Source organism: Etheostoma spectabile, chromosome 12 (genome assembly GCF_008692095.1).
Source record: "Etheostoma spectabile isolate EspeVRDwgs_2016 chromosome 12, UIUC_Espe_1.0, whole genome shotgun sequence".
Lineage (NCBI taxonomy): Eukaryota > Metazoa > Chordata > Actinopteri > Perciformes > Percidae > Etheostoma > Etheostoma spectabile.
This window is the reverse complement of record NC_045744.1, coordinates 33227969-33240643: the sequence shown is the minus strand read 5'-3', so window position 1 is coordinate 33240643 and position 12675 is coordinate 33227969. Positions and strand designations below refer to the sequence as shown.

General features: G+C 40.9%; 1 protein-coding gene across 1 annotated transcript in view; it reads left to right on the top strand.

Annotated features, from left to right (window-relative positions):
* The window catches only part of LOC116699439 (palmitoyltransferase ZDHHC3), a 50129-nt gene extending 37698 nt beyond the window's left edge, over window positions 1-12431 (top strand). Inside the window, exon 4 of the mRNA XM_032532001.1 lies at window positions 11985-12431. Within this exon, the coding sequence (XP_032387892.1) occupies window positions 11985-12188 (204 nt within the window). The 3' untranslated portion in view covers window positions 12189-12431. The remainder of the gene's footprint in view (window positions 1-11984) is intronic.
* The last annotated feature ends 244 nt before the right edge of the window (window positions 12432-12675 follow it).

The window sequence follows — 12675 nt, the reverse complement described above, 5'->3', positions numbered from 1 at the left end:
ACAGAAAGACAGAAAGAACACAGACAGATACTATACCAGTACAAATGCATGTTCTCTTCCTCAGCCAGGCAGAAGATTTTTGTACCACTTCTTCTTCTTTGGCTTTTGCATTATTTGGCTCTGAAGATCTACCAGCTGGGACCTCAAGGTGCTCTCTGTCCTCTCCCACTCCTGCTCTTTTTCCTGCTGAGTCAACTTCAGGCTTTCTGTGGCCTGAAGGAGGGATGATTTTTCCTCCTTCCACTGGTTGAGATGATTCTCCAGCTGATGTTCATACTTTTTCTCAAGAGTATCCATGAGGTTCTTGTTGTTTTGGTCCTGCATCTCTAGCTGGGCTCTATGGGAAGCCTGGGATCTTTCCAGAATCTCTTTTGCCTCCTCTTCCTGTTTCAGGAGAGCTTCCTCCACCTTGCTCAATTTATCCTTTAGATCCTGAGCTTGAGCCCTCTCAATTTCCAGATGGCTCTCTAACATCACTGTTGGTGGTCTTACCTACCGTTAGCATCTGTCTCTCTTCTCAACGCTTCAACTTCTGAGTGGCCACAATATTTTTAAGGGCCTGCATCTCTCCCTTTATCTGGTTTAAATCGACTTCCAGGGCTTCAGTAATAAAGATCTGCAAGTCCAGATCTTTTTGGGCTTTTTCCATCTGGGATTTCAGACCCTCTGTTTCCCCTAATGGGAAGTGGACACGTTCAGCTGGAGCCTCATCCAGCAGGGCTCTATGGGAAGCCTGGGATATTTCCCGTATCTCCTTTGCCTCCATCTCCTGTTCTAGGAGAGCTTCCTCCATCTTGCTCAATTTATCCTTCAGCTCCTGAGCTTGAGCCCTTTCCAGAGAGCTCTCCAACTCTAACTCCACGTCGGTCTTACTTACCGTCAGCTTCTGTCTCTCTTTAAAAAAGCTCCATCTTCTGAGTTTCCACTTCCTTTTTCAGGGCCTCCTTCTCTCCCTTCATCTGTTCCAATTCAACCTTCAGGTTTTCAGTAATGAAGTACTGCAGGTCCCGATCTTCTTGGGCTTTTTGCAGCCTGTTGCTGATTTTTCCCAGCTGGGATTTCAGGTGCTCTGTTTCCCTGGGTGGGGAGGGTACACATTCAGCTGGAGCCTCATCCAGTTGGGCTCTATGGGAAGCCTGGAACCTTTACGTATCTCCTTTGCCTCCTTCTCCTGTTCTAGGAGAGCTTCCTCCATCTTGCTCAATTTATCCTTCACCTCCTGAGCTTGAGCCCTTTCCATCTCCAGAAAGCTCTCCAACTCCACGTTGGTCTTACTTACCTTGAGCTTCTGTCTCTCTTTACAAAGCTCCATCTTCTGAGTCTCCACTTCCTTTTTCAGGGCCTCCTTCTCTCCCTTTATCTGCTCCAATTCGACCTTCAGGTCTTCAGTAATGAAGTACTGCAGGTCCAGATCTTTTGCGGCTTTTTGCAGTCTGTTGCTGATTTTTCCCAGCTGGGATTTCAGATGCTCTGTTTCCCTCGATGGGGAAGGGACACGTTCAACAAGCTAAACATTCAAGTCACAGATCTCCCTCTGCATCAGCTCTTTCTCATGGCTCCAACTTGATTCTATTGTTGCTATGAGACACCAGTTTGTTTATGTTTGAATATACAGTATAAATCTAATGATTTCTGATGATTCTTAAAATATGGCAGAAAGAACACTTTACGAAATATGGAAAGGAAAAAGATGAGTACACACAAGTATGCACCAGTTGGGACATCATTTTCTCTTACTCCAAGACAAGCCCGGGCCCTGTGGATTCAACTCTTCCTCAATTTATGTTGTGATAGGTAATAGGAAAAGAATGGTGAATAAGCACTTAACTGCAAACTTAGCAAATTTAGCATCCATTCCTCGTCAGCTACAGCCTGTCCCAAAAAATGAAAACACACTAACACTAGCCTTACTAAACGTCAGGTCTTTGGCAGGAAAATCCTTTTTAATCAATGATTTTATTATCAAACACAATCTAGATTTTATGTTTTTAACTGAAACCTGGTTAGACCATAACAACAGCGCTGCTGTTCTCATCGAGTCAGCTCCCCCTAACTTCAGTTTTATGAGTGAGAATAGAGTGAATAAGAAAGGAGGTGGAGTCGCCATTTTGCTTAATGACTCATTCCACTGTACGCAAATATGTTATGGAAAGTTTGCTTCTTTTGAATATGTGGCTCTTCAATTAAGATCTTCCCCTCAAGCGATGTTTCTAAATATCTACAGGCCACCTAAATATTGTGCAACCTTCATTGATGACTTCACTGAACTGCTGTCTATAATCTGTATTAACTTTGATTGTGTAATCATTGCGGGTGATTTTAACATTCATGTTGACAACCCCCAGGACAGGGGGACCAAAGAGCTGTGTTGTGTTTTTGAGAACTATGGACTGACTCAGCATGTGACGAAGCCCACTCACAATAAGGGACACACTCTGGACTTGATTGTCTCAAAGGGTCTGAACATTTCCAAGGTTGTGGTGACTGACGTTGCTCTCTCTGATCATTCCTGTGTTTTCTTTAACGGCACTATCTCTGTGCCCAAAAGTGTCCAAACAAAGATAATCAGAAAACGGTATATCACTGAAAACACCAGTGAAACATTTATTCAGCTTTTCTCCTCCACACCCGCCCTCTCTGGGCTATCAGTCAGTGAGCTTGTAGACAATTTCAACTGTAAAATTACAAATGTTATTGATGCCATTGCTCCCACTAAGGTCAAAGTTGTCTCTGGTAAGAAAAGATCTCCATGGAGAAATGTCCTACTGGTGAGAACAGAAAAAAGAGAGTGTAGGAAAGCTGAACGAAGGTGGCGAAAAACAAATCTCCTGGTCCATTATAACACCTATAAAGAGAGACTTCGCATTTATAATTTGGAACTGAGGAATGCAAGAAGGTCCTTCTTCTCTGATATTATCTCTAGAAACAATAATAATTCACGTGCTTTGTTTGCTACTGTTGATAGGTTAACAAACCCTCCAGTACCAGTAGCATCTGAACTTTTATCTACCAAGGCCTGCAATGACTTTGCCTCCTTCTTCAAAGACAAAATTCAGAAGATTAGACAAACAGTCAGTGCCTCCATATCAAGTTCAGGACATGTGTTGTCACAGTGTTCAAGCAAAACTAGTTCCAATATGACAGAATTTCACACAATCAACCATACAAACCTGGAGGACATTATTCAACATCTGAAAACCTCGACCTGTTGCCTTGATATTCTACCAACGGGACTTTTCAAAAATGTTTCCAATTGTTTGACTTCTGATCTTCTACAGATTGTGAACACATCTCTTCTTTCAGGTATCTTTCCACAGGCCCTGAAAACTGCAGTAATCAAGCCACTTTTAAAAAAGAACAACCTAGACAAGTCACTAATGAGCAACTATAGGCCAATATCAAACCTTCCGTTTTTAAGTAAAATCATTGAAAAAGTAGTCTTTCAACAACTCAACCATTTCTTGTCACTAAGCAACAGTTTTGATACCTTTCAGTCGGGTTTCCGACCACACCACAGCACTGAAACGGCTCTTGTCAAAGTCTTTAATGACATCCACCTTAACACAGATAGTGGCAAAATTTCAATCTTAGTATTACTTGATCTCAGTGCTGCATTTGACACGGTCGACCATGACATATTACTAGACCGATTGGAAAACTGGGTAGGACTTTCTGGCTTAGTACTAAACTGGTTTGAGTCCTACCTAAAGAATAGGGATTACTTTGTGTCAATAGGTAATTATACATCTGAGCGTACAAATATGACATGCGGAGTTCCGCAAGGCTCCATTCTGGGGCCTCTTCTGTTTAACATCTACATGCTTCCACTGGCTCAGATTATGGAGAAAAACAAAATAAGTTACCATAGTTATGCGGATGACACACAATTTACATACCTTATCGCCAGGGGACTATAGTCAAATACAAAAACTGACTAACTGCATCAAACAAATTAACGACTGGATGTGCCAGAACTTTCTGAAATTAAATGAAGGAAAAACTGAGGTAGTTGTTTTTGGAAAAAAAGAGGAACGATTAAAAGTCTGCGCTCAGCTTCAAACAACAATGTTAAAAACAACAGACAAAGCCAGAAATCTGGGTGTAGTCATGGACTCAGACCTAAACTTTAACAGCCACATTAAGACAATTACAAAGTCAGCCTACTATCACCTAAAGAACATATCAAGGGTTAAAGGACTTATGTGTCAACAGGACTTGGAAAAACTGGTCCATGCTTTCATCTTCAGTAGACTTGACTACTGTAACGGGGTCTTTACAGGTCTCCCTAAAAAATCAATCAGACAGCTGCAGCTGATTCAGAACGCTGCTGCTCGAGTCCTCACTAAGACCAAGAGACTGGATCACATCACTCCAGTTCTGAAGTCTTTACACTGGCTTCCTGTGTCTCAAAGAATTGATTTCAAAGTACTCTTGCTAGTGTATAAATCCCTTAACGGTTTAGGTCCAAAATACATTTCTGATCTGCTACTACACTATGACCCCCCCAGACCTCTCAGGTCATCTGGGACAGGTCTACTTTCTGTCCCCAGAGTCAGAACTAAACAGGGTGAAGCAGCTTTCAGTTTCTATGCTCCTCATATCTGGAATAAACTCCCAGAAACCTGTAGATCCGCTGCTACTCTCAGTTCTTTTAAATCAAGGCTGAAGACCTTTCTTTTTGATGCTGCCTTTCTTTAAATTAATGCTCATTTCTTTCTTATGCTGCACTGTAACTTTTATTCTTGTGTTTTATGTGTCTTAATGTTTCTATTTTGTTTTTAACTGTCTATTCATGTGTCTTATTGATTTTTAATGCTTATGACTTTTAACTGTTTGTACTTGTGTTTTATCTGTTTTAATGATTTTGTGTAAAGCACTTTGAATTGCCCTGTTGCTGAAATGTGCTATACAAATAAAGCTGCCTTGCCTTGCCTTGCCTTACTCCATTCACCATGTGTGCTCAGCAACTACCTATTTTTTAAGATGTGCATTTACCACAATAAAAATAAAATAAAAATAATAATAATATATAGTAGTGCATCAACATAAAATGTTGATATAGTTGATTGTAAAACAATAAACATGGTCTTGACTTTGAACTACATGCAACAGTGTAGACAATGGTTTACTTTTACTCACCAATTGCCTGCTTCATGGCTGGTCATAACTTAACATTTTGCATATTAGAAATAATCTCTGGTTTTAAGTTAAGGCTTCCCTAGCTGTCTGATTAATGTCATTGTTGCAGTCAAAAGGTATTTGATTGGCTACATACTGAAACATTTACTAATTACTCTGTAGCTACCAGTGTTGGGCAAGTTACTTTTAAAAAGTAATTAGTTACTAGTTACTTCTTCCAGAAAGTAACTAAATTAGATACTCAGTTAAAAATTATAAAAGTAATTAAAGCTGCAAGCAGCGTTGGACAGGCCCTCGCTAACTGGCTGATGCCGCTCCTTGCCACCGTGCATTTGCGCGTCAATCAGACACTGAAAATCGTCGCCAATGAAAAGGGACCTCCCTGCTGAGTTCAATGATACCTCACACAAGACTCTACGTCATACAGTTCATTAGTTGTGAAAGGGGGCGTGGCCGATTATAGGGGGGCGGGTGAAACCATCACCAATGAAAAAGGAAGTCTCTGCTGAGTTCAATGACACCTCATAACGACTGTACCTTAAACGGTTCACCAGTTAGTAAAGAGGGCCTGGCTTAAGCATAGGGTCGGGCCAAAGCATCACCAATAATGAAGTAAGTCTCTTCTGAGTTCAGTGACCTCACACAAGACTGTGAATGGTTAAAATATTATGGAAGGGGCGTGGGTGGGTGTGGTTAAAGTAATTCAGTAAATCACAGATGCACAACCAATAATAAAGTACTCTTGGTGATTGTGGGAAATTTCAAGCAGATACGACAACGTAGTTCCAGCCACTTTCTCCTTCATCGCTCAAAATGGCTGCCATGCCACGCCCACACGTTTGACAAAAAAGTTTTCTTTTAATAACTTTTCATCGTTAAGGTCTTTAGATGACTCAGACTGAATTTGAAGTCAATCTGACGAACTCTCTAGGAGGAGTTTGTTAAAGTTTATCACCTTGTCTTTTAGGGCTACTTCCTGTTGCCACTAGGGGGCGCTATGACTTTGAGCCAATATCGGCGTGGAGATGTCGTCACGGGTGGACTCTGATGAATCCTTAAAAGTTTCGAGCCAATTGGACAATGTCCACTCATGTTACACCCACTTCCTGTTTCGATGACAAAATGCACAAAATGGCCACCCCGCCACGGCCATGCCCTATGACGAAAAAGTTTTTCTTTTAATAACTTTTCATCTGTAACATCTTAAGATGACACAGACCAAGTTTGAAGTTGAATGAATGATTGAATGAATGATTGAATCGAATGAAATCTCTAGGAGGAGTTCGTTAAAGTACGACATATGGAAATGGACAAAATCACACTAATTTTGAACTTTCAATTCAAAATGGCGGACTTCCTGTTAGGTTTAGGGTGGGGCTACAATGGAGTTTTATGTCATGCTACATATGTGTACCAAGTTTCGAGAGTCTACATTAAACGTAATGCAGGAGCTCACTTTTCTTAATTTTGTAGGGGCGCTAGCGAGCCATTTTTGTACGCCCATTCTCGAAACCATTAAAATACGTACATTTTCACCAGACTTGATGCGACCGCCAAATTGGGTGAGTGTTTTGAATATGATAAGTCCCTCAAAAAGGCAATTCATTTGCCGGGAAAAGAATAATAATAATTCCTTCAGTTTCAATAGGGCCTTTGCCGCTTTTGGTGCTCGGGCCCTAATAAAGCAAACTGTTGCTGAAAAGGAACTAACTACACACGTTTTCGCTTAGGTAACGTTACTGTTGAGGTTCAACTCCCCCGCTGCTGAAAAAAGTTATAGCGGAAAATCTGTTGTGAGTATCATAGCAACGTTTGTATTCGGTTTTCTTTTTAGAATGACAAATATATTACTGCTTCTTGCTGGTATGAAGAGTTATTTCCTTGCACCCATGTGAAGAATGTACGTAGTCCGCTGTAGTGATCTGTCGGCCTTCGTCGCCAATAGTTCTTGGCCGTCTGATTGGTGTGTTAGGGCCTCAACATATCACAAGAATGCTGAATTCAACTTAGAGGGGTACCTCATTTTTATATTTCTGTTTTTGCTGTTTCACGTTTAACCAAACATGAATGAATGAGTGAGCTTTGTGCATAACAGGATGCATGCACCATACAACTTGTTTGCTCCCGCAGGTTTTTATTCTTTATATTTAAAGTGCATATAAATCATGTTGTAAAGTATGTTTGTAAAGTGTTGTAAAGTGTTTCTTAGAAAACAAAATAATCAAATATGTTTATGTACAGTACATCAAAAGAATAACCAATCCTGTCAATACTGGCCATGAAAATATACTTTTACAACTACACTTTAGGGATGAGCGAATACAGCATTATCTGTATCTGTATCTGTTTACCACATTAATTATCTGTATCCGTACTTGGACTGGGCCTAACCAGGAAGTGGTCAGATTCAACCCGGAAGTGGGCGGGGCTTTAACCAGTATGTTATTTTAAGCATGCAATTGATATGGGTTGATCAGAAATTATTATTATATTTATTATTATATTCATACTCAATAATATAACTTTCTTTTTTTAACTCTTAATCATTTTTTGGGGGGGTTCTTTTTTATTTTCACAGGTCCGTGTGAGTGTGTGTGTCTATGAGTGAGTAAGAGATACAGAGAGAGAGAGAGAGAGAGAGAAACAAAGAGAGAGAGGGGGGCGGGGGGTTGGAATGTGTTTGTGTGTGTATCTTAATTTGTAATATTATTTATTTATACCGCAACTGCCTTTTATTTTTTTTTATAAAACACAGCAAGAAAGTTTCAGACACAAAAAAACTGGTTAGAGCCAGCAGGCAGTTTAAAAAAAAAAAAAAAAAAACTCTGACGGCAGAGATGCAACCCGAGTCCCATTCTACCAAGCACTATGTCTGAACAATCCCCACGTTACCAGAAGTCTCCCGGTTACTAGGTACTAGTTCAAACTGAAGTATAAAACAAACCTGAAGCTGAAGAAACCCTAAATGTTAACGGGAAAGCCCCGCGGACCTGAGAAGACAGATAATAATAATAATAATAATACATTTTATTTAAAGACGCCTTTCATGGCACTCAAGGACGCCGCACAGGGAATTCCCTGTGATGTTCACTTCTCTGTGTCCTGAGCGTGTGTGAGCAGGGCCGGTGGGACACAACAACAGGAGGAATCTTTGTGTGTAGGGAGGGGCGCTGGGACTAGCCTATCACAGAATAGTGTAGGATAGGGGCGCTGGGACTAGCCTATCACAGAATAGTGTATTGGAGAGGTGCTGTGACTAGCACTGTGACTAGCCTATCACAGAACGCAGACACTGTCAATGGAGACTTTTATTCAATCCGAGTACAGATATTGACTCGCATTACTCGTATAATACTTGTACTCGGCAAAAGTGCTTTATCCGTACCGGATACTCGTTTCAGCCGAGTATTCGGCTCATCCCTACTACACTTCACTGCAAAAGATGGAGGACAAAATCCACAGTCTTTGCATTGTGCAAAAATGAAATCCAAAGTTTAGGCAGTGCCAGAAATGGCCCGGAACTCAGCGTACCACCACTTCCTGCCATGAGTAGGTACGCACCCCTAAACAACGGCATCTCTCACATAGCAGCTTAACGCTGAGAAAACAGAGCTGGAAAAGTCCTTGTTAACATCGATCATTGTATTAGATGGGATTGTGGGAAGACAATGTGTTTCAGACGGAGCAATCAGCTGTCCTTTCCCTCACAAGGGGGAACCTGTCACAAAGCAAAGCCTCTCCCACTGGGTCGTGGAAGTGGCCATTTCCTTGGCTTATACGGCTGCACACTCAATGCGCACTCAACTCATGGCTTTGCCGCATCCTGGGCCCTTTAAGGGGTGTTTCTGTTCAGGAGCTGTGCTTACTCAAAGTACCGGGGTTATGAATATAACCTTACGTTTTGTTTGAAATAACTGTAATTGGATTGCCATGACATTTGGTTCACATTTGATTCAAGTTACCCTCAGGATGAGTTGCAAATTTTATAATCCTTTCCCCTGTTCATCACCGCCATAAGGTCAAGAATTTTAATTTGTCCAAAATAATACATACTATTATGTCTGAATACTTGCAAAACTAATGACATTCCCATCAGCCTCAGCTGTACTTTGTGTCACACTAGGAAGGGATTGCTTATGGCCAATATGAACAGGAGGACTGATTATAGGGACCAATAACTCCTTTAACATACATACAGCAAATGAGAGTGTGTGTGTGTGTGTGTTTATATATACATGTATATATATATATATATATATATATATATATATATATATATATATATAGTGTATGGTATAGTTCAGTACTTTATTTTCATCAATTAACAAAATGCAGTGAATGAACAGAAGAGGAATCTACATCAAATCAATATTTGGTGTGACCACCCTTTGCCTTCAAGACAACATAAATTCTTCTAAGTTTACTTGCACACAGTTTTTGAAGGAATTCAGCTGGTAGGTTGTTCAAAACATCTTGGATCCTGACCAAACCTCCAACTCCATTTGCAGAAATGCACCTCCACCATCCTCCACCATGCTTCACTGTTGCCTGCAGACACTCATTATTGTAATGCTCTCCAACCCTTCGGCGAACAAATTTTGACCCATCGGTCCAGAGTACCCGCTGCCATTTTTCTGCATCCCAGTTCCAATGTTTTTGTGCATAGGTGAGTTACTTGGCCCTGTTTTCATGTCAGAGGTCTGGCTTTTTGGCTGCAACTCTTCCATGAAGACCACTTCTGGCCAGACTTCTCAGGACAATAGATGGGTGTACCTGGGTCCCACTGGTTTCTTCCAGTTCTGAGCTGACGTCACTGCTGGACATCTTCCGATTTCAAAGGGAAATAAGCTTGATGTGTTTTCTTCTGCTGCACTAAGTCTCCTTAGCAGACCACTGCGTCTATGATCCTCAACGTTTCCCGAACTTTTGCAAGTGTACCTATAAGAATTGACGCTGGTTTGAAGGCAAAGCACTAACACTAAATATTGATGTGATTTTGATTTTTCTTTTGTTTGCTCACTTTTCATTTTGATAAAAATAAACCATCATTATTTATATTTTTAAAAGCATTCTTAGTTTGCAGCCTTTTTTCACACTTGTCTAAGACATTTGCACATTACTTTCTATAAACTTACCACAAAAAGTAAGGAAATTTGGGTTTGGTAGATTATTTCTCTGTGGTAACAATGCTTTTTGGCAATATATCTTTGGAAAGCCTGTTTAGTTTCCTTCAAACGGTGCCACATTTGTAAGGAAGATGCATTTGTGGGATGATCAGCAGCGCTAAGTATGTGGGTTTTCCCCAAGAATTTTTTTCCAAATCTACTCTGCCAATGCCAAAACGCTTATTCTGCCATTGACTTGTTTGGTGGATTGGATGATTGAAGTTTAAAGAAAGAAGACACATTGGCAATTTTAACTATTTATTCATTTCACACACACACACACACACACACACACACACACACACAGGAGTCTCAGTAGCGTGTGGCACCTCCTCCTTATGCTGGTCACACACTGCTGTGGGATGGCATCCCATTCTTCAACCAGCATTTGTCACAAGTTAGCCAACGTGGTTGTGTTGGTCACTCTGGCACCAACAACACGCCCAAGCTGAGCCCACAAGTGTTAAAGAGGTTGAGGTCAGGACTGCTGGCAGGCCATTCCATCCTCTCCACTCCCACATTTTGGTGGTAGTCTCTGATAAACCCCGCCCTGTGGGGGCGATTGTTGTCATCTTGGAGGATAGAGTTTGGTCCCACACTGTGGAATTATGGGATTGCAACTGGTTGCAGAATCTCATCTCTATATCTTTGCGTTGAGATAGCCTCAATGATGACGAGCCTCGTTTTTACAGTCAGGGAGATGCCACCCCACACCATCACGCTGCCTCCACCAAAAAGATGTTGCTACCGGTCTTCTCCACACTTTGACCCTGCGAACTGCCATAGGCAGAATCTGGATTCATCACTGACTGCTCAAAACAAGTGTCAGTAGCAACAGCAAAATGACCTGTTTGGAATTGGCAGAGAAAATTTTGCAAATTTTTCATGCGCGCAACCCACATACTCAGTGGTGCTGCTCATCCCACAAATGCATGTTCCTTACAAATGGGCCACCATTTGAAAGGGAACTAAACAGGCTTTCTAACGGTATAAGATTTAATGCCAAAAAGCATTGTTACCATAGAGAAATAATTTACCAAACACAGATTTCCTTACTTTTTGTGCTAAATTTATCGATGGATTTTTCGATCCTTTAACTAAAACCAAAAGGGCATTTTTTTACTCTGGACATCTTTAGTATGATTTGTGTTTGAGAAACAGAGCAAGGGCGCTTCATTAAAACATCAAGTTTTTTGCAGTTTTAAGCCCTATTCGCACAGGACTAGTATTACCTGGGGCCTTCTAGTAATTTGTAATCATTACAGAGGTCATCTATGATCTTAATCCCCTGCAATCCCCTGTCGAGTAAAAATTCCACTGCAAATTACCTACCATATTCACCAAACAGAGAGATTGTGTGATATTAGTTCCGTGCAAATCAGCATCTGATTTGGGGTGGTATTGGCTGCGTTGGCAATTATTAATGAAAGTTTTGACAAAGCCTTGAAATCATATGCTGTGTCAATGAAATACAGACTTTTCTTATCCAGTACGATTGCGCTGCAGAAAAAACAGTCGTGGGGTAGGATTTCTAAATCAAATGAGGATCCATAATAATAGTCCCGTGCAAAGAAGGCTTTAGTCATCAACTTTGTGCAATAGCTGTGATTGATAATGCATGTAGAAAAGGACATCCAGCTCAGCTCTGTTTACCTCAGACCCTCGTTGTGTCTTCTCCAGGGAATCGAGCGTCTGAAGGGAGAGACAGGAAAGTGGGGGAAGTTGCCGTGTTGGGAGGCCATGCAAATGGCGTTTGGCGGCCCGTTCTCTTTATCCTGGTGCAGCCCCTTTGCAGGGCTGAGCTGCAAGACTGTTTCAGAGCATGTCCCTGTCCCACAGGGGGAGATCATCGAAGAGGACGTCATAGAGATACCACTCAACTAGCACTGCCTGTATTCAGGAAAGCCCTTTTTTCTCAGTCTAGCAGTGCTTCTTTACAAGTGAATTTTAAATTTGTGGACTTTATCAGGGCCTTCCAAAATAAAGACTCCACCTGAAATATTAATTTATATTTTCTATCTTAAATACTTTATATATGTGAAACTATAACGGGTAACTCACCTACTTTCTTTCCCAGTGTTAATGAAGCTATTTTGCAGAGTGTATGGGGCAGTATACTTTTGTGAATATCTTACCTAACTAGCAACTTGGTTCTTTAATATAAATAAAGTACAATAAGTACATTTATATACATAAATGTTCTGCCATTGCACACATAAAAAGGAAGCTAATGCCAGGTGGAAATTACTTTTTTCTACTTAACTCATGCTGCCAAACCTGCAGTATTTTGCTCAAAGCACTGTGTAATAACTGTGCATAGCAGGAGCTTCTTGACTTCTACAAGGTATTTCTGACTTGAGGTAAGAACAAT